Source organism: Sceloporus undulatus, chromosome 3 (assembly GCF_019175285.1).
Source record: "Sceloporus undulatus isolate JIND9_A2432 ecotype Alabama chromosome 3, SceUnd_v1.1, whole genome shotgun sequence".
Taxonomy (NCBI): Eukaryota; Metazoa; Chordata; class Lepidosauria; order Squamata; family Phrynosomatidae; genus Sceloporus; species Sceloporus undulatus.
Genome location: NC_056524.1, coordinates 68,412,581 through 68,436,111, shown reverse-complemented (window position 1 = coordinate 68,436,111; position 23,531 = coordinate 68,412,581). Strand labels below are relative to the sequence as shown.

Genomic DNA, 23,531 nt, shown 5'->3' with positions numbered 1-23,531 from the left:
ATACAGGAAATGGTTCGATAAAACAGGCATCAAAAGAACATCAAATAGCAAGTGACAATTATGCAATGCCTGGGAACGCTTCTCTGAACAGGATGGTCTTCAACTCTGTTTTGAAGCTGGTAAAAGAAGTGATGGCCCTTGCTCGCGGGGGAAGAAGGTTCCAGGAGTGAGGGGCAGCAAGTGAAAAGGGGCAAATCCAAGATGGGGCAGAGGAAATCCTGGGCTGGGACAGCAGACCTTGACTACCAGAACGTAGGCCCTGGTGGGAAGGTGAGGAGAAAGAAGGTCTGATAAGTAAGGAGGGGCCAGCTCATGGAGGGCTTTAAACGTCGACAGCAGGAGCTTGTACTGAATACAGAAAGGGAGGGGGAGCCAGTGAAGGGATGCCAACACAGGAGAGATGTGGTCAGAGCGGTGGGTGGAAGTGATAATGCATGCAGCTGAATGCTGGACAGAGATTAAAGGATGGAGGTGAGAAAGAGGAAGCCCAGCCAGGAGGATGTTACAGTAATCAAGTCGTGAGACCACAAGGGCATGGACCAGGATCTTGGCAGTAGAGGTGGAGAGATATGGTCGGATTTTAGCAATATTGTACAAAAAGAATCTACAAACCTTGGCTGTGGTCTGGATCTGAGGGATACACGACAGAGAAGAGTCAAAGATAAAACCAAGACTGCGGGCTTGCTGGACTGGTTGAATAGAAATGTTGTCCACAGAGACAGAAAAGGAGAGTTGAAGGGTGGGCTTAGGAGGAAAGACAAGAAGCTCCATCTTGGACATGTTGAGCTTCAAACACCGATGGCGCATCCACTGCGAGACAGCTGGGAGACATGATGAAACTTGCTGTTCAAGCCTTGGAGAAAGGTCAGGGGTGGAAAGATACAGCTGGGTGTCATCGGCATACAGATGGTAGGAGAAACCAAAAGAGCTAATGAGTTTACCTAAGGACAGTGTGTAGAGAGAAAACAGAAGGGGACCCAGAACAGAGCCCTGGGGAACTCCAACAGATAAGGGAACAGGAGAAGAAGTCTGACCACCTGTGACCACTGCAAAAGATCTGCCAGACAAATCAGATCGAAACGAGTTGAGAACAGAGTCTGAGAACCCAAGGTCAGAAAGTATATTAACTAGAAGAGAGTGATCAACAGTGTCAAAGGCTGCAGACAGATCAAGAAGGATGACAACAGAGTAAAGGCCATTTGCCTTGGCCAGTAAAAGATCGTTTGAGATCTTGGTGAGGGCTGTCTCTGTAGAATGCCTTGGGCGGAAGCCAGACTGAAAGGGTTCGAGAATGGAGTTGGCTTCAAAAAACTCAAAGACAGCGAGAATAAACAACCCGTTCCAAAACCTTAGAAAGAAAGGGAAGAAGAGAAATCGGACGATAGCTAGACAAAGAGGAGGGGTCAAGAGAAGGTTTTTTCAGAATTGGGGAAATGAGAGCATGTTTGAAGTCCGAAGGGAAGGAGCCTGTAGGGAGAGAGAGATTGAAGATATGCAGAAGTAAGGGCAGAAAAGAAGGAGCTATAGAGATTAGAAGACGAGTAGGAATTGGATCAAGAGAACAAGTTGCAGGTTTGCAAGAGTTCAGAAGTGTAGAGAGTTCATCCAAAGAAGCAGGAGGAAACGCAGAAAATTTGTTAGGCGAGGGCGATAGAAGATTATGAGCAGAAGAAGAATCGGGAGGGATTATCTCAGAGCGAATAGTGGTGATCTTTGAGATGAAATAATTAGCAAAGTCATTAGGAGAGAAAGATGAAGAGACAGGAGGAGAGGGAGGTTTAAGCAAAGAGTTGAAGGTGGAGAACAAGCACTGCGGGCGCCTCTCATTGGCAGAGATCAATGATTTGTAATAATTCTGTTTTGCCATAGAGAGGGTGCGTGAGAAGGAAGAAAGAACAAATTTTGCTTCGTTCTAGTGTACAATTGCTCATATCTGCAGATATCAGACCTACAAATACCAAGGTCCCACTGTATATGCACAGTACTTAGGGACAACAAAGAAAAATCTTTCATTCTTTCATATTTTCTACTCAGGTAAACATGTAACTTCACTACAGAATTATGTTTTGGGGCAGAATTTTGTAACATTTCTTTTCACAGCTTTTCTTCCTTACTCCAACAGCTTCGATAAACTCTGACCAAACTGGTTAATCTAATGTAAAGTTACAAAGATGAAGAATCAACTGTGGCTCAAATTAAGATACATCATGCCTATTAGTTCTTTAGTAATTACTCGTACTTTTATTATGGCAATGTCTTTTTCATAACTACTGAATAAAGAAAAAATTAATCTAAATAAAGACAGAGATTTAATGTACAGCAGTCAAACTTCAATATTTTAATACATCACACACAAAATATAGTGTCTTTTGTAACATATTGATGTATCACTGCCCTCTCAAGGGCTGTCAATTGCAAGACATGAAAGTGAAAAAAGAGAGTTAACAAGATAGAAGGTCATCCTTATGAGCATTTATCAGCACATAGATTGAAACATATTTCAAATTCCTGGTTTTGTTTTTAATATTCTGATGTGACAGGGCTCAGTTACAATCACAGGCCAATGTTAGTCCCATAAGCAACAACACCCCACCCCCAATCCAAATAAATTCAAGTTCTCAATTCGAAACAACAGATCCCAGAACTGAGACTCAATTTTAATTTCTCTTTTTGTCAACAGAGATAGGGAAGTGTGTCAGGCAAGTTCCAGGGATACACAGTAGTGGAGATACAGACAATGACCATCTTGAACATCTAAAATCCATTCCCCACTGACACAGAGGCATAGTCTTCTGTAGTCTCAAGAAGCACACTCAATATCCAGTGGGTAAGCAGGCTGCAAGTAGCTGGCAGAAACAAAAACAGAGAAAAACACTAGAACTAGATAGCAATGTCTAGAAGAGTCCAATCAATCAATCCAATGGAGAAAAATGGAGGGAAGAGCTGCCAAAGCTCTCAGATCCCATTAAAAAAATTAGGCAACAAACATCCCAAAATGTTGCATGGAGTGGTGCTTTCCCAGTAAACATCTCTCAACACATTAAAAAAAATCCTAAATCAGTCAAAACAAAAATAGCAGTTAAACTTCTATATACTTCCAAGATTTATTTTTGGCAGAAAATGTGACAGTGTAGTTCGTCAAAGAGGCAACAATTGACTCCTACCACAGTTGCCCAGCATGACACTGACTTTCATATAAAAATCTTGAACATGGGCAGTAGCTTCAAAATGAAACAATGTGAACTGCATGTACTCCACAAAACAAAGTGACAAGGGATACCTGAAATGATCCTACAATAGAAAAGACCCATGGGCTTATAGGAACATGGGAAGGTACCTTTTACTAGCTGAGACTATATGTGTATCTAGAAAAATACAGTCTGCTCTATTTAGCAGCAGCTCTCCAGGGTTACACAAAAAAGTGTATTTCAAACCACCTGCAATCATATCCTTTTAACTGAAGATGTAAGAACTAGAACTTTCTTCATGCAAAGCTTACATCACATACACCCCAAGATTTTTTGGGAAATATCAAGGTCTACCAAGTATCAGACTGATTATGAATCTGTCTTAAATTCATTACAGATAGTGAAATTTCTAGTGAACAGCTAGTACTGAAGTTGTAAGACAAAGTATCTCAAGGATTCCTCAATGTTCAATTCAGTGAATTGCAGGAAATGGATAACTAATTGGTCCACAGTCCTCCTGAATATTTCATATACAGAAATTGTGGTCTTTCCATCCAAGACTTGCTTTCACTATTACTAACATCACATCATCCACTCTTTTGGCCAGGCAAAAAGCATTGGCTTCTGTTATAGATCCTCTTTTCTTCTTCGCTTTCTGTATTCAACCTTTCACTAAATCATCTTGCTTCTATCTATATAGTACTCACCAATTCCAGTAACTAAAAGGTCTGATTTGCACTTAGTTTAGTGCTAATCTTAAATTATTCGTCTCTCTGGCCTTGCATAGTCAAAGAGTTCTTGTTACTAAGATCTCTGTCATCCATTATTTTATATTTTATGCTGGTGGACTTTTTTTTTTTTTTTTGAGTGCTCTTTCAGTTTTTAGATGTAAAAAAATCAATTGTGATTTCAGTAATTGGACACTGGATACTATTAGTGTGGTTTTTTTTTGTTTGTTGTTGTTATTTGTTTTGTTTTGGATTATTATTATTATTTGCTTGAAGATTGATAGTTACCTTTAGGAAGAACTTTGGCCTTGAAAAGCAGCAGATGAACTTCTACATTTAAAAAAACAAACCTACAACTCCCAGCAATGGCACTGTATGGTACCTATTCTGAAATTCTTTTAATGTCTCACTCCTTTTTCTATTTCAAAAACAATTTTCTTGAATTTAAATATTCATTTTCTTTATTAATCTTACTTTCCAATAAAATCCTATACCTCCGTTCTTCCGAAACTGTCAGTTATTCAAAAATATTCGGTTCTTGTAATGAACTCTTCTTACTCTGTCACTGCTTCCTTTTCAACCGAATGCTTCCTTTGATACTGAACAGCATCTCAAAACTCCTACATGATACCACCACTCTTTTCTTCTAAATTCTTTCTCCAATACAACTTTTCCTGAAAGCCAATGACTTGTCAGTACTCTGCCCAATCAAAATAAAGCCTACATTTGTACAGTGGTACCTCGGGATACGAAATACCCAGGTTACGAAATTTTCGGGATACGAAAAAATCCCATTGGAAATCATTGTTCCGGGTTACGAATGTTTTTTCGGGATACGAAGAAAATTTTTGGTGCTTTTCGGCGCTTTTTCGCACGAAACGCGGCTTTTCCCCATTAGCGCCTATGGCAATTCGGCTTACGAAGGCTTTTCGGGTTACGAAAGCGGCCGCGGAACGAATTACTTTCGTAACCCGAGGCACCACTGTACATATTAATGCTTGTTGTTCCAACTGTCAAAAGTCAAATCAAATTCCTCTGAGTTTACACTTTTCTTTAAAGCACTATATACTGTACATGGGGATGTACTTTCCTAACATGTACCAGTTCTGTTTTAAGAGGATTCAGAGGCAATAAGCACACAGAAAGTTTAAAGATTTTATTAGTAAACCACACAAGATTACATTGCTTCCAACCCTTTTGCATTTCAAACACCTTAGAGAATGACAAGACATACTCTTGGAGCTCATCAACTTCACCAGCATTGGTCCACAGTGAGGTTCATTTGTCAGGGATGTTCTTGAGACTTATACACCATCATGCTTTATTAAGCACACTGTAACAGGTTGTTAACAACACCTGACCTCAAAAAGGCTGCTACATTTCTTTTGCCCACAGACAGCCTTAATGATTGGCAGGCAGCCAATCCAGGTAACCACATGACTGCACCAGACACTTCCAAACCAGATGGCCAGCCATATAACTCTTCACAAGATTATCCTAAACAAGGAGCTAACTCTTAGAAAATAAACAGAAACTTAAGTGGCTGCTTAAAGTATCCAAGCTCAGACAAAAGGAGATTAAGGCACAAGAAGAGTGATCATTACATACAGACTAATTCCTCAATATTGCCTATCTTTCTTATTCTCATTACAGGGTGTAAGAAATAAACAAATCTACAAGACAGGGATGGACAAAATGTCGGCCCAGGGCTCCAAGAGAATCCAAAGGGTTGTTGGAGTGGCCAGTCCTTCCAGATTTCCTGGGCTGCCCTTTATCTTGCCAAAAGAGAGGAGGTTCCAGTTGCTAACACCTGCTATGCAGGTACTTAATGCTCAACACACAGAGAGAAAGGGGGCTTAAATCTATTTTTTTCCCACTGCCTGCATGCCTTAAGTCACCAACTTATGGCAACTCTATCACTCACACACACAATTTAGTTGAGGCAAGGAGAAGCCCCAACTAAATTGTATATGTACACGTGCCTTCAAGTCAGCAGGTGAGTTATGGCAATGCCATGAATTGCACAGTATTTTCTTTGGCAAGGATTACTCAGAGGTGGTTTTGTCAATTCCTTCCTCTGAAATATAGCCTACAGCACCTAGTATTCACTGATGGTTTCCCCTCCAAGTAATAACCAAGTCCAACCCTACTTAGCTTCCAAGATTGACTGCTTCCATCAGCTTATTGGTTAGAATAGAGCTTATCGGTTACCTCTTTGTTGTTCAACAGGTATCAATAGGTCCACGCTATCTGGGAGTAAAACTGGATTTAGCTCAATAAAATGTGTTTAGTGTGCTTTATAGCCTACAGCATTATGTTGTGTTTTTTTAAAAAAACCAGACTTTATTTTAAAAATATTTTTTACCAAATTACTTGTAAACAATTCAACAGATCAACTTAAGAGTGTGTGCATCTCTTACATTGTTGCTGCTGCTGTTTATAAGAAAGGGATAGACACTGGGATAATAAGGGGAAGAGGGGTGTCATCTTCGAAAATGTATTTCGTGTTATTTACACATATTTCATTGCATGACTAAATGGCATGATATAGAGTGAAGAAAGTATTCTACAGTAAATTGTAACAGAAAACATTCCACTCTTATATCATTGCCATAATCACCCTATGTATTAATCCATAGGGTGCCATAATGACCCTACAGATTAATCCATATAATCAGCTAAGCTCAGCTATATCCTTATAATCAGCTAAACTGCTGCTGAATTGTGCACTCCACTGGGCTGTTTCCATGGGTTGTGCTGGAGAACTCCAGGACCTGGTGGCAGGGCTTCAACATCCAAGCTGAGGCTGTCCTAACAGAAACTGTTCAGAACTTCAAAGCGCTCATGACAGCCATGGTATAGTATGAGTACATCACTGGCCTGATACGGCACACCCTAGATGGACAGGCTGCATACCTACAATTGTAGCTGACTGGTTATAGTAAACTCACGGAAATGGGTTACCTACATCTGCTCAGTGTATTATTCAGAGACATTCTCGCAAACAAGCTTGCAAAATGTGGGCTAGACAAGGTAGCTGTTACATGGATTTGTAATTGGTTGACCAGCTGAACCCAAGGAGTGCTCAACAACGGTTCCTTTTCATCCTGGAGAGAAGTGACCAGTGGGGTGTCACAGAGCTCTGTCCCAGGGATGTCATACTGAGGAGGGACCAAGCTTGTTTTCTGCTGCTCCAGAGAACAATGGATGCAAGCTCCAGGAAAAGAGATTCCACCTCAACATTAGGAGGAACTTCCTGACAGTAAGGGCTGTTCGACAGTGGAACACACTCCCTCAGAGTGTGGTGGCATCTCCCTCCTTGGAAGTTTTTAAGCAGAGGCTGAATGGCCATCTGCTGGATATGCTTTGATTGAGAGTTCCTGCATGGCAGGGGGGTTGGACTGGTTGGCCCTTGTGGTCTATTCCAACTCTATGATTCTATGATTTAAAAGCTATTACATAAGCTTCTAACCATAGGAGGAGAATGTCACCCTACAAGAATGGTACAGACACCCCAGGTGTTATTTAAAACATGACAATAGCACAGTTCTCCCCAAAGCTGCATCAGCCCTGTATCTTACATCTTGTATATAATGAAGGATTAAAGTCAAGAGCTGAGGATTTGTAGCTGATCTGCAAACATCCTCCAGAGGTACATGGCTCAGAAAAGCAGATGATGTACTCATAATCCTAACAGAATGGCTATGAACATGAACTAGAGGGTGCTTCTTGGCCAGTTCATAAGCTAGATGAATGATGGAATTTTGGAAAGCACTGGTTTGACACCTGCAGTCCAAGCTTTTTAGAGTAGCAGCATACAAAGAGTCTCTACAAGTTGTGGAACCCCATAGTCTTGTCAACCTAGAAGGCCATGGCCCTTTTGACACCCAGACACTGAATAGTCTGCTCAAAGTCCATAGCAGTTTTCCACATCAAAGAAAGCAATACAATGTCCTGGATTGTGTGAAATGAGAACAACACTTTAAAGAAATTATTTTAACCCTGTGGAAATGTTGGTAGGGTGGTCTACTCTGAGTATGTGTAGCTCACTTGCTCTCTTGGTGAATGTAATCACTACCAAGAAGGCAGCCTTCCAGGTAAGCAGACAAAGATCACAGGAAGCCATTGGTTCAAAAGGTTTCCTGGAAACTACGATAATACTAGCTTGAGATTCTATTGAAGTGTTGGTCCCAAGACTGGTAGATGAAAACTATTGTAACCCTTAAGAATTTTTTTCACCAAATGATTTGTGAAACAGAAAGACTTTCCAACAAGCTGGAAGGTAGCCAAAATGACAACCAGGTAACATTTGATAAGAAAAAGAGAGACCTCTAGCAGAAAAGAACTGAAAGAATTTGAAAACATGCTGAACCAGAGCTTGAGCTGGAAACCCTGAGGTAACAAAAAGAAAAGACTTTCTTCCATTTCTAATCGTAAGACTGCTGTGTGGAAGGTCTGTGCACTGCTACAATGATCTGCTGGACAGATTCAGAGCAAAATGTTACAGGAATACATTGCAAGCAGTCAGTCTCAGAGTGACAATCCAGATGCCTCACCTGCCCATTGTGGATGGTGAGGAGGTCTGGTCAGTATGAGAGATTAAGATGGGTATCTTAACAGAGATGAAAAAGTGGAGCAAATCATAGCTGTCTGAGCCATCACAGAGTGGTGAGGATGCCTCACCTTGTCTCTTCTGATTTTCAATATGACCTTGATGATGAAGGAAAATGGAGGAAAAGCGTACACGATGGGACCTTCCCAATCAACTGGGGAGATAGGCTGCAGATAACACAGAATTTGGAATGGCTATGATAAACGTCACTGGCTGAGAGGGAGTCAGATAAAAAATTTCAAAACTGACAATGAGGCCCAACAACTCTAGAAAGTGGCATATATAATCAATGTCATCTAGAAGCTTATCCCACAAATTCACAATAAGGAGCCAATTGTTGATGTAAAGGAACACAACAAAACCCTGTTGTCTAAGCCCACCACAATCACCGACATGCATTATATGAAGACCTGAAGGTGAAGCGGGAGGATATGAAATCAATAAATCCATCTTCCTATAGCAAGAGGATTTGTCTGTAGGATGGTCAGATCACAACATGGAAGTACACTTCTTTCAAATCCAACATCACAAACCAATCCCCCTTTTGCAACAGGGGAAAGATGGAGCTGAGAATGACCAACCTGAACCATCTAGGCTGGATATAAGGAACTGACATCCCAAAGGTCGCATGGGACCCTCAGTCTTTCTTGGACACAATTAAGTAGCAGAAGAACTGCCATCAAAGCGATGATACTAAGATGGGTTTGCTAGCGCCTTTCTGAAGTGCAGTTTCCTTGAAAAGAGCGTCAGAGGGGGAAATAATAAGGGTCTACAAGATACCGCAAGAACACTATAGCATATCTTTTCCAGATAATGTCAAGAAACTAGGTGTCTGATATAATTACAGCACACAGGCATGATAGCAAAGTCTATTGCCAAGCCAAAGGGACGATTTGGGAAGAAGGATGTCTAAGAAATTAAAGTTGCTGCTTGCCCTGCTCCTGAGACATTTTCTTGCAGGACTGATGTTACTTAGTAGATGTAGAAGACTTACAGGAGGGTGTGGATGGAAAAACTTGTGTGTGAGAGACTGTTGTCATATTGTTTGGCTAATGTATCTCTTAGGACCTGATGGTTGTCTGGTCCAGCCGTAAGGGATTGGGATGACTACTGAGTTTGAGATGGTAAAATGAATTTATAACCCATGGTGTGCATATTCATTAAGTTCCAGCTTGCCATTCATCTCCACATTGAAAAAGCCCTCCTCATCAAAGAGCAAATCTACAATTATGGCCCTCACTTGATTTGACAAACCTGACAATCTCAGCTATGTGTGCCTCTGTAAGACAACTGCATCTGCCAGTGTCTTACCAATGTAATCAGCTACATGAGAGGCAGTTTATTTGTTGAGCAGCTAAGGAATGGGCTTTGGATTGTAGTCTACTAGCCAGGTGTTTTTCCTTGTCATGAAGCCTGGTCAGAAGGAGCGTCATAGTTAGCAATTTTGAAGCAGAGAGGTGATGAAAAGTAGAACTTTTTTGGCCATAATACCAAACTTCCTGTCTTCCTTAGCAGAAGGAGTGGTGTACTTTGTCTGAGACCACGCCGCCTCTACCACAATGGTAACTGGCTTCAGATGGTGTAGAACAAACCAAATCAGAGTCTGACACCCTATACAGCTCATTGAGCTTTTTCAAAGTGGCTGAAATTAGATGGAGTAAGACCAGAACCTAGGAGAAGAGATGGGAGGAGTGGAATTCAAGCAGGTGTAGACATTTTACTCTGGATTCAGTAACAAACTGAGCCTATTAGTTTGACTTCTTGGTTTCTGACTTGCAGATCCAGAGCTTGTGCCATGTGGAGTATTTGCTCTGTGAAGGAGCAGATATCAGTAGGTGACACCAAGCTGCATTCACCCAACACCCTAGGCAGAATGTGAATGGCAGGAATATCTGACAAAAGTGAAGATGAAGAATCTAAGAATTTTCTAATGTAGAATAGGGAGGATCAATTTGAGCAGGTAAGGCAATTTTTTCAACTGTCAACTGGATCCAAGAAGGAGTTAGCAAAGATATTATCAGATCTGGTTACCTGGTCTAAATTGCAGATCCTGGCTGCAAAGGTTGAGTAGCTGCGTAGGTCTCTGCCCAAATCAACTGCTTGAATCTGAGTATACCAAATAATAGACTTCTTGCTGGTTGTCATGGTTGTTATTGGGTACGAGCGAGATTATGAATCCCTGTGATGACTGGTAGTAACAAAGGCTGTGACAATGGGGAGGGAGATCGTAGCAATGATGAGTGGGATAACAACTCTGGGAAGGATGCCAGTCTTGTTCAACTTCATCATAGCCATGAGTGATGGTATCTATAGTATGGAGAGTATCTTTGAGACCAATGCCATTCATAACTGCTCTGATACCAAGGATCAGTGGAACCATGTTGATGTTGATGGTATGAAGGCAATTTAGCTCTCATATGCAGAGACATAAGCTGAATTCGAAGAGGAAGATGACTGAGGCCATCAAGTCGAACATGAAGGTGGAGATGGGCTAGGTGGAAGGAGTCTCTCAAATCTACAAGGGATGTTAGTCTCAAGCTGAGAGTACAGACACTGATGGCTTCTGATGCTGAGCAGGAGAGTCAACTATCTCTCTCAATGAAGCAGAACCACCCTGCACAAATGAGGAAGGTCTTGGCTGTATCTCAGGCCACAAAGAGGAGTAGGAAGAATCCAAAGAGACAGTATTCAGTCTTATACTGATACTCAGGCAAAGTTGGAAGTGGAGCCTGTTCCAAAGCACTTTACAATGCTTTACAATGGATGCAAGATCTCACATTGTGGCTTTCACCAAGGCACAGTAATCAATTTGAGTGCCCATCCCATTTGGGAATCTTAGGCCTGTTACAGACAGCCAAAATAAAGCTGCTTCGAGTCACAGTGGAGGTATGGTGTTTCAATGATGCATGAGTCCTAAGAGTCCAGAAGCCACACCAAAGCCATGCTCCAGTCCTTAGGGCTGGAGCGTGGCTTTGGTGCAACTTCTGGACTCTTAGGATGCATGCATCATTGAAACACCATACCTCCGCTGTGACTCGAAGCAGCTTTATTTTGGCTGTCTGTAACAGGCCTTAGTATCACATGTGGTGCATTTTTAAAATGAGTCAGAGGAAGCCACTGTTGGGCAAATGAACCAAATCACCAAACCTAAAAACATGGTCAAGAGCAAGCCGAATTAAACTGGGAAATCAGAAGCAAAAAACAAACACAAAAGAATAAAATGCGGAATCACCAAATCAAATTGCAAACTGTAAGAAGCCAGAAAAACAGTCCAAACTTCACTAATGTAAGCAGAAGAGAAGAACTCCAAACTGTTCCTTAGATGTTGCCGATGCAGTGTACGAAAAGAAACTGAAGGGTTAGGCGGGAAGTGCACAGATAGGATGCCTGGATAATGGGCAATGTTACAACCAAAACACTTATGTAATAACTTAAGAAAGTTCCGAACAATGCACTGAGTAAGCGCATATTTGTGTGAGTCACAGGGACCACAAAGAATCAGCTTTACTTATTCGGTGAGCAGGATGTAATCTTGTGTGTGGAGGTCAAAACTGATTATTACTGTCAGAGCATTTCTTTGTTAAGATGCCTTCGTGGTAGCAGACCCCCCCCCCCCCGGTAAAGATGGGGAACTGATTAAGACAGTCTGTCCCCAGACACTCATAAAATCAAAAGGATTGCTGAACATTCTGGTGATTTTCTAGCTGACAGAACTGACAATCTGGATGAGGATTTGGTTTCACTATGGAATGTTCAGATGGAAATGGCAATAGATACAATTGCTCTTGAGCATCTGCTTCTGTACTGTGAAGTCTGTAATTTTACTTGGTTTATAGAAGATCTAGACGCATTGAAAAAGGCTGGACAATGGCCCAAGTACCGACAGCATAGGTAACAGAGGGGTTATGACAGTTATTTGCAATGACTTTTTGTGGTACCTATTATGCAGCAGTGAGGCTGGCAAAAAAAGTTTTACTTTGGCTCTTCCATCTTGTTCTTGTCAAGTTACCCAGCAGAATTATTCCAAGTGGTGAGAATCCTGCTTAGAGAGAAAAGGAATCATGCTTAGAGAAAAAAGGAGAGAAATCAGTTATCTGCTATGATAAATTTGCTAGGCACTTTGAGGAGAAAGTCACTTGTTTTCATTCAGAGTACATGGGAAAGTTCCCAGTGAGTTCCTACAACTATGACCTTGCCACTATAAGTCATGTGCTGGTAACTTCCCAATTAAATTACTGTGAACTCTACATTAGCCTGTCCTTAAAGTCAACTCAGAAGTTGTAGGTAATGCATCATGAAGCAGCTAGACTTCTGATCTGAACAGCTTAAACAAAGCATATTACACAGCAGTTTTAAAGGAATTGCACTAACTGCTAACATGCTTCGAATCTAGACTATATTCAAACTACTAACATTTAAATTCCTAAATGGCTTGGGACTGCAATACTTGAAGGGACATCTTTCCTCACAAGGTGGGAAAGAGCTTTTTCTCCCAATGCACCTTGCCCTAATCTGCCAACCAAATTAGCACCAAAGGCTTTTTTCAAGCACCATGACTTTTCATTAAAGACTTTGAGGTCTAATTTTTACTGTACAGGTTTTAAAATGTTTTAATTTTTATTTATTGTTAAATCATTTAATATATTTTAGACTGTTTAAATATTCCTTATGCTTCTGACTTTATTTTAACAGTATAGCAGCCTGAGATCCTGTGGCATAGGGCAGGATATATGCAGTTAAATAAAAAAGTAATTAAGTAGGCAAAAACTGCAGTGACCAAATGACTGGTTAGAAAAAATAGATTATCAGACCATAACTTAATAAGTGATTCAACCTATATAATTGAAGCACAAGAAGGGAAACTTTAAGCTTCTGTCCTGTGTGTGTGTCACAATGTATTGTTCATATGGTTTTCTTAGGCAAGAAATACTCAAGAGGTGGATTTTACCAGTCCCTTACTCTGAAATACAGCCTATGGCACCGGATATTCATTGGCAGTCTCCCATCAAAGTACTAACCTTAGCTTCCAAGATCAGATGTGATATGATGCCTTTTATCAACAGCATGTTAACTGCCATCAAGCTGATTCAGACTTATAGTGACCCTACAATCATGCATTCAATCAAATTAAGCACCAGCAACTCTAGATTCCACATCTTTAAAACATGTGGAAAAAAAGAAAGAAAGAAAGAAAGAAAGAAAGAAAGAAAGAAAAAAAAAAACATGTGCACTGAACTCCCAAATGGAGGATTTCAAGTATCTACCATATTGATATGCTCTTTTGAAAAAAAAATTATTTGTAATAGACACACAAATATTTTGAATGAGTCATAATGCCTTTTAAAAACAAGTTATTACATTTTATTAAACAAGTTACACTGTTGTGGCCCTACTGTATTCATTTAATAACAAAAAAGGTAACTCTTATTACAGTAGAGTAATGTATTAATACATTATATGAGTAATATATTAATATATTAAATGTAAAGACTGTTAGGAAGCCTTTTGTGAGTATCTTCTGTGAACCTGGCTATGTCTTTACAGCACACATGGACTGGCAGGTGTCGCCACATCGCTCCTATCACAGACCTACAACAGAAATCATATGTGGAATATATGAACACTTCCTCAAAGATCCTCAAACTCTCTAGGCATGTATCAGAGCAAATCACATCTCTTCTTCTCTACTCCCTAAATGTTCCTATATGAATGTTTGTTAGCTCTTTGCTACCACACATTTTTTTCCTGACTCTAGAGCTTTCTTCAATTAAAATACTTTGGTAGTGCCCAAACATTACTTGTTGAGTAAGCAAAACATCACATGTTAGCAATACCTCTGCTGATCAGAATACAAAAGGTATGGGTAGATTCTCAAGGGGGTTGATTGTTCTAAAACTGAGTTTTAGTGTGAAGAAAGGAGATAGACAGTTCAACCACACAACTATCTGTTGTTATTATCCCTCCAAAAAGCAAACATGCACATTTAATTTATATGCAATGAAAGTAAATAATTTTCATAGTCTCTTTTTAAAAAAGCTTTTTTTTCATAAGGTGGCTCAAGCCAAGCAGAGTGGAAGGTTATGAGCACAGAGAGGGGGAAGGAAAGGAGCCTGCTGGCAGGCTCAATGACAAGGAAGGGATAAGTCTGAAAAAATCAGGAAGTTCCCTTTAAAAGTGAGACTGGTTTCATTTCTTGAAATGGATGATGGTTCATACCCAAAAAGTGTTCACCAATGGTTCTCTGTCATCTTGGAGAAAAGTGACAAATGTCATCTTGCAGGGTTCTGCCCTAGACCCAGTGTTATACAACATCTTTATAAATTAGTTGGATAAAGAAATAGAAGAGATGGTGATCAAATCCGCGGATGACATCAAAATAGGAAGAGTAGCACATTCCTCAGAAGACAGAATAGGGATTCACAGTGACTTCAAACACCTGGAAAACTGAACCAAAACTACCAAAATTAGTTTTAAAAAGATAAATGTGAATTTCTATTTTGGTCAGGAAAAATCAGATGCATAATAGGATCACTGTCTTGACAGTAGTACATATGAAAAGGATCTAGAGGATCTGAATACTCCACAAGCTAAACATGAGTCAGCAGTATCATATGGGGAGTCAAGGAGCTAACACAAATCTTACCTGTATCAACAGAAGTACAGTGTCCAGATCAAGGGAAATAACAAGACTTCTATTCTGCTGTGCTAACAATTCACCTAGAGTACTGAGTGCTGCGGGCATGACAATTTAAGAATATCAGCAAGCTGGAATTTATCCAGTGGAGGGCAACGAAGATGGTAAATGGTCTGGAAACAAAACTCTACCAGGAACAATTATGTAAACTGTTATTATTAAGAACAGTCAAAGAAGAAGGTGCAAAGGCAAGCTTAATGCTGAGCATAAAGAAAACAAAAATAATGGCTATGGAGAACTTAAATATTTTCAACCTAGACAATGAGGAAATTGAAATAGTAAAAGAGTATTTGTGCTTTAGCTCAAACATTGAACAGGAAGGAGATTACAGCCATGAAATCAGAAGACTATAAATAGGAAGTACAGCTATAAAAGAACTAGAAAAAATCCTCATCAGTGAAGACATACAACTGAGCACTAAAGTTAGAATCATCCAAGTTGCTGGATTCCCTACCCCCATGTATGGATGCTGGACATGGACAGTGAAGAAAGCAGATAAGAAGAAAATCAATTCATTTGAGATGTGGTGCTGGAGAAGAGTGGCGAGGACACCATACACAGCCAAAAAGTCAAACAAATGGGTCCTAGAACAGATCAAGCCTGAAATCTCCCTAGAAGCCAAGATGATCAAACCGAAGCTGTCGTACTTTAGCCACATCATGAGAAGGTACGACTCATTAGGAAAGACAATAATGCTAGGAAGGGTGGAGGAAAGTAGAAAGAAAGGAAGATCACATGCTATGGATAGACTCAATTAGAGAGGCCACAGGTAGGAATTCACAGTACCTAAGCAGAGCAGTGGAGGAGTCTTGGAGAAGACTCATGCACAGGATCAACCACGACTCTGAACAACTCAAAGGCAGCCAACAACAACAACATAAAAGCTACCTTCACAATGCATTTTATTAAGTTAAAAATGTAACAGCTCTGTAGAATACAAACAGCATGCTATACGATACTGCTTTACTCTCTCTTATTGGTTATAATACTTTGATCAACAATGTCAAAATAACAAACTATTATTATGCTGTCTAGATTTCAAAATAGAAATAACTTTTAAAAGTCACACAGCTGCTCCAAAACTTCTAACTCTCAACATTCCAGACACCAATCATTCCACAGTTTGTCATCTCTAGTCAGTCGAAATACTGTTACACATAGTATATGAAATTTAATACATAAAATACTGAAATACTTTTGGATTACTTTGTCAGTCACATGTGCTTCAGAAAAAAGACTTTAATGCAGAGCCACTTTATTGGAAGGCAAATTATCACTTCAGTCCCATCGGCATCTTCTACAATAACTGCCATATGCCTCCTCACATGAGTTCTCCCCTTTTCCAACAAAAGCGTAATTGTCCATGGGACTTCAACACTAATTGTCAAAATTCAAATGAAGACCCAGAATCTTGTGAAGCTCATAATTCACTTGTTTTAACATCAATACTAGAATTTAGATATATTTTACACATTACAGTTGTAGCCAGCTTCTCAAAGTAGCTTCCACACAATCCAACAAAGAGCAACTTAACACGCACAACATAATAAATTCCACAAATCAGTTAAACACAGCTCCCAGTTCATTATTTTAAACATTATACTGTATCTCATCCAGCACTGCAGATGCAACACACAACTGGCATAATACTAGCAGGATTTACCCATCTAGCCCCAAAACTCTTGAAATTTTTAACTGAGTTAGGTAAACACCACAATTATTGTACTATTATTAACATGATCCTTGTTCTTACTAAACGCCAGGTTGGCATCTCTAGATGATGGAATCTGGAGAAGGTAATTGCTGTCACTGGAATGGAAACCTTTCATATGACTTGCTTCAGCTACAAAGTATGTTCACAAACAGTCTCATTTTCACATATAGTGTAAAAGAATCCCAATTATTTCCTGGTATTGGCAACCAATCCAGAAATTACAGGTGTCAAGACAAGTTTATCTGCCATCGCACTTAGTTGCAGAGGCAAAATCTTTGGAGACTTAGCTCATCCTCCTCTTCAGTGACACACTAACAGGGGCTCTATAAAGAACTTATGCGCCTAAACTGTGTTTCTTCTTTCTTTTCCAACACAGCTGTAAACAGTACTCAGGGCAAGAACGTCTACAACTGCCCTCCAGAAGTGCATCTTGCCCTTTCTAGTCAGAGTTGGTTAGGGTTAAAGGCTTGTGAGGACACACAGACCGAAAACCTACTCTTAGTCCAGAAGAGAGTAGAGTCATTGAATAAATGGTATTTACTTATATGTTGACTCACCATTCAACAATTGACTAAACTAACCAACAAATGTCAGCCACTGTGTGGTAGACAAAAGAGATCCCTCATGTGCTGAGCATTTCTAGAATTAAAATGTGTCATAAAGGGAGAAGGCAGATTAGGAGGACCATTTCCCACAAAGTACATCATCATGCAAATGATCCTCCACTCTTGACCTGCACTCAGAATGCTGGGGAGCTGCTGCTTATGCCCTGCTCTGTCCATCAATCTCTGTGGCTACCATTGCAGCTACCTCTTCATTCAACAAGCTTCTTTCTTCTTCTCACATCTCTCAACTTTAGGAAGTATTCAGCACTCAAGCTGAGCTATTATAGCAAATATAAACAATGTAGATCTTACTCTGTTATAGTGCTTGTCTTTAAAATTTGGATAATAGCTCTTTTTCAGACTGTTTCCAAATCTGAAACAATTCCATCATATATTCAATTAGGATTTTCCAAGGAATCACTTGGCACTTACTCCCTACCTTATGCCCACTAGCTGATTAATCATATTAGAGGTAATTATTCCATTAACCAACATGTACATTTACTTATGGTCTCTTGGATGTAAAAAGGTATCTTGAAAAAACGTGTTAAAGATAGTTTTACTTCTGCAGGTCTTGCACAGCCTGAATCCCTGCGCTACATCATTACTTAAGTTTTTCCCTTCCCCACAACCATAATTTCAACAAATTCTTACCTGGTTACTGCAAATATTAAATTGATTACAAACTCATGTAAACATGCACTGTAGGCAAATCATAAAACAGGAGTGTTAAACATTTGATAACACTTCAGACAGGAAGAAGAAATACAGTGGTCCCTTCCCTTATAGTGGGATCCATTCCGGACCCCCACCCCCACCCCACGTAAGGGAAATTCTGCAGATGCTCAAGCCCCATTGAAGATAATGTGGCTCGTGCCCGCGGGGGCACATGCGCCATTGGTTTTTCTGGTGCATGGTGCTGCTTCTTCCATCACAGCTTCCAGCATATGCTGGAAGCCGCGTATGACACGTGTGCATTGTAAATTGAACAGGAATTAATTTCATTTCTGAGAGAAAATGCAATTTAAATTTTAAAAAATCAGTACAAAGGTTTGTCAGAAATAAGTAGCAATTCTCTGGCAAAAGTAAAATGGCTTCATTACTTTAAAATATTTTCATTCACAAAGTGACTGAATACAGCCTCATGTCATTCACAAAATGATTTAATACTGACTCATTTGAACAATTTTTCCAGTAATTTTCAATATCAAACATACTATTTTAGTACATTTAGTGAACACTATTTGTGTTACATCATTCTAAAAAATTAAAATACTTCATAAATATGTACAAACTAAAGTTTCTAGTGCACTACTCCCACACACGTGGCCTATTCTACACCGGCAGCAAAACAAGACTGTAGTATGTCACAGTGAAGACCAGAGAATGTCACATAGGATTGCAGAGGGAAGATTAAGTTTATTTATTTCATTTATATCCTAAGTAATTTATTTATTTGATTTACTATATGTGACTATAAGTCAACCTTATGCCTAAGTCGAGGTCAGCTTTTGGGGCCAAAATTGTGGATTTTTATACGACCCGTGGTTAAGTCGAGGGTCAGATTTAAGGAGGTAGCCCAGCTGGGAAGAGGCTGCGGGGGTGATTGATTTCTTTCCCTGTGTCTTCCCAGATGGGCTGTCCCCTGCAGAAGCAGCCCGGTTGAGAAGAGGCTTGGGGGATAAAGGGTCGCCCTTCCTCCTAACACACTGACCAATGTATAAATTGACCCAGGTTTTTGGGGTCAATTTTTGACTTAATTTTTTTCCAACTTATACATGGGTATAAATGATATAGCCTGTGTTTTCCTCAAAACTGGGATTCAAGCAGCTCACAACAAGACTAAAATGATATAAACAAAAAAGTGTACATATTAAAACACAATTAACAAAACTGTTATGTCACAGCACAACAGACTCAAAAGCAATTTGAAATCACATTAACAACAATAAGAAAATAAAGCACCTGTCTCTTATAGGCTCCTTCCTCACACCCTTTTTGAACTGTCAATAGCTTCCCTTTAAATACAGGTATTTGCCTGCCAACAGTAGGATGGCAGGGGAGATGCCAGTTATTCTACCTCAGAAGGGAGTTCCACACCTGGGAGCAGCCACCAAGAAATTTATGTCACATGTCACCACATAGTATACCTAGAAGATTAAGTCTGTCATGAAGATGTCAAAACTTTTCAAGCTTCTATGGAACCAAGTTAGAGGTCAACCAGAACCTTAAATTTGTCCAGAAACAGAAACAGAGGTAGCAAATGAAGATAACTAACAAAGAAGTGTAACAAAGAGGTCACATGTTCCCTGTAACTAGCCCAAGTCAACAATTCAGCTATTGTTGGACCAGGTGAAGCTTCCAGAGAAGGATGTCCCATGTAACTATGGCATGCATCACTGTGGCCAAATCAGACACTCCTGGAAATAGGCACCAAACAGTGGCACCTGAAGGACTATGCAGTTTAACAGATTATAATCCACTTCCTTAGATACAACATACATTGAGTATTTTATACTGTTAATGTTCTGTTATATTAATTGTGCCTATACTGTATGCAGAAAAAAAACCACAGCTAAAAAGAGGTTGGGTTATAACCTTTCAACGTAATGTACTAGTTTGGGGATTTTTTGTTTAATTTCTAGAAAGACACATGTATGGGAAGCTTCACCTGTAATCCAGAACAGAACAGTCTATTTGACAATCTCATTCTATTGCATGTGAAGATCCAGCTTACTGTAACCAGTCACAATACATCAACATTGCTCCAATCCCTCCAATTAGGAAAAAAAAATCTAATTGGCAAAAGCTTTCTAGCCTGGCAGCCTGATTACTGACTGACCATAGGTTACCAAAACACACAGGCTACATTCAAGCTCGACTTCAACAAAAAAAGAAAATTAAGAAGCAGTGTATATTCAAACTCCAAATGACTTTTTTAGTTATTCAGAAACCCAAATTACCTGTATGCATCGTCTTCTTTCAAATCTCATACCATCCTGTGGGATGGGGGGGAGGGGGGAGGCCAGCAGCAAACACTGTGAAAGAAAAAAAAATAGTAAAGACTACGTCAGAAGCCACTTTTTTTTATTTATGTTTGTATTTATTACTTATGCAACAGCCAGGGTGGTGTAGTGGTTTAAGTGCTGGATTACAACTCTAGACAACAGGGATCAAACCACCACTCGGCCACAGAAACCCCTGGGTGAGCTTGGAAAAGTCATATTCTCTCAACCTCAGAGGAAAGCCTTAGGGTCCTCATAAGTCAGAAACAACCTGAAGGCACACAACAACAAATAACGAAGGATGTGAAGGCGGCATATAACAAATAATTTTAAACAATTTAATATGTGAAACAGGAAAAAAAACTTTCAAAAAATACTGGAAAAACATTAACTTTCTGCTACATGATAATGGTACCAATCAGGCCTCTAAAGGGGGATGGGTGATTTCATAACCAAGGTAGTACAACAACATAAAAGGTGCACAAAAACCTACCATACAGAAAATCTAACCAATTATCTACCCTACTACTGAGCACCCTGTGTTAATTCATAGCAGTTGTCCAGACTCTTAAACAGATAATCCTTTCACATTGTTTGGGATTACATACTCATTTTCTTGGGACATCTATACTTCCCATGTAGATACTTGCCATCTCAGTGCTTGCCTTTCCTGAATCTCCCCCCTCCCGCTCTCTTCTCACAGGGAACAACAGGTGGCTGCCTTCCTTGTTTGTCACCTGGCACCACTGCTAAGGTCAGAACGAAGCAGGCAGCCATGTTACCAAGAAAGGGTGCCTCACTCTGACCTCAAAGCAACTCCTGCCTGCAGCAGTGGCATTGAGTAGCTCACAGAGACTGAGAGTAAAAGCAGCAGCCACTGTCACCGCAACGAGAGCCAAAAACCCATAGCAAAAGATGAGCTATATAAATGTAGGTTAGGGGGAGTTAGCCCTAATGCGTGTGAAGATTTTGTAAAGACAGTCTGCACCCAATTCGGTGTTTTGGCACTGTATCTTGTAAATAGGATGTAGCAAGCCCAGGATGAATTCCAGGTAATTTGTCCATGTAGACAAGCCCTCAACAAGATAAACAAGAACCCCAGAGTTGGCAGGAATACATTTGTGGCTTTTTAAGGATCTACAGGCTCCTCCAGAGCCAGGAGGGAATGACAGGATGAGCTACAGTCCCACTGCCACAGTAGAAGGACTACAGCTATGCTTCAAGAAGTCCAGTGCAATGCTGAGAAGTCAGGGAACAGTTGCAGATTTGCTCACTCCTGCACTCGTATTTATATTGCACATGTAAGTAAGAGGTGGGAAGAAGAAAACCTGAGTATTGACTTCACTGTTAGGAAACCAGACAAAGCAGAAATTTGAAAAACTGGATGTGTTAATCCTTTTTGAAGCCAATCAATGAGAATCGAGAAGGGCCGAAGGGTGGGACAAAGACAGAAGCAGTGTTGCAATCTCCTTGCCGTAACTGGAGCAGCCCTAGGATGCTAAACACAACTGCTACCTGATGCCAGGGATTGTCCTTGATGCCTTTAGCATGCAAAGTACTGTATATGCTTCATGTCTGATTTATGGCCCCTATGCTGGCAATGCTTTTATAAGCGATACCATCAGTATCTTCAGGTCAACTGATATCTACTTAAGACAAAATTATATTATATAGCCAACACAGGGAGGTTCTTTATCAGGGGCTGCTATATATTTATCTTGATTATTAATTTTTTCCATTATTTTATATTTTAAAAAATTATTAGTATTTTAATATAATTTAATTTTGTTTTAACTTTCTTATAATCAGGGTTCTAGTTTTATCTCATTTTAGCCTTGTTCAAGCTGCCTTGGGTTTTATCCCAGGAGAAAAGCAAGGTAGTAAGTAAACAAACATGGAGATACAGCAGGAAATAATTCTGTGTCCAAATATTCTAAATGTTGGCAATAACTTTTGAAAAAAGTTCAATATGTGATTGCTAAGTCATGTAGCTACTTCAATACCAGCAAACACACATCCAACTCAAGAAATTAGAGCAATTGACATAATGAATGCCATTCACAAGTTACAGTGTCCACATGTGGATGTCATATGGAAACACCCAACCTATCTGTTGCTACAAAGTAGCCGCAACGCAACTAACTTTGGCCCCAACCCTAACTTTGGCCCCAAACATGCCCTCGGCTTATACATGAGATTGACTTATAGTCGAGTATAGTACGGTGTGTACTATATTAAATATATTACAGTACTGAATCATGGCGGAACAAGGATTTGAACCCAGGTCTCCAGGGTCCTAGTCCAATGCTCAAACCATGCTCGTTCTCACTGCAGAATTCCAGATAAGGGAGGCTCAATCCATATCACTCTCTACAACATAGTATTAGCTTATATAGTTTATACAGCTTATTGTATTATTTAGCTTATATAACTTATTTTAAGGATTCCTCTAACTTTAAAAAATATAGTTGTCATGCTGCATACATGTAGAAAGGGGACGTTGTCAAGAAAAATAAATCCACAGCTTCCCCTGGCACACAGAATTATTTCAACTTTTTTATAAAAAAAAAACCTAGGACAATACATTATGGTACCAAACATTCCTTATTGGCTTACTTTCAAGAACAACGCCCGTACCTATAGCACCACAATTAAAAACTTTGATAAAGGTACATGAAATCACATGTTATTTTACTGAATTTTCAAGAGAACAAATCTTTCTCTATGTCATAGGCTTTGCATTCTGATAAACTTACACAAGTGAGCCAATTCTACTGCACTTCCAACAGACCTATTCTGCAGGACGAGAAAAAGAGTCTCTATCAAATCTGTGATGCAATATCGCAAAGCACTGTTACACAGCATCTGAAATTTATAAAACCAAGTCTCAAAGTTACAACTCACATAAGTAAATGTATTACATCATTAAATGGGAGTCCACAACTATCATTCAAAATCCAGTATATCTGTGGCAGCACTGGGATT

At 39.8% G+C, this 23,531-nt stretch overlaps 1 protein-coding gene across 1 annotated transcript in view; it reads right to left on the bottom strand.

Annotated features, from left to right (window-relative positions):
- DYRK1A (dual specificity tyrosine phosphorylation regulated kinase 1A) overlaps positions 1 to 20,580 on the bottom strand; it is a 103,469-nt gene extending 82,889 nt beyond the window's left edge. Inside the window, exon 1 of the mRNA XM_042458226.1 lies at positions 20,505 to 20,580. Within this exon, the coding sequence (XP_042314160.1) occupies positions 20,505 to 20,514 (10 nt within the window). The 5' untranslated portion in view covers positions 20,515 to 20,580. The remainder of the gene's footprint in view (positions 1 to 20,504) is intronic.
- Positions 20,581 to 23,531: the final 2,951 nt, after the last annotated feature.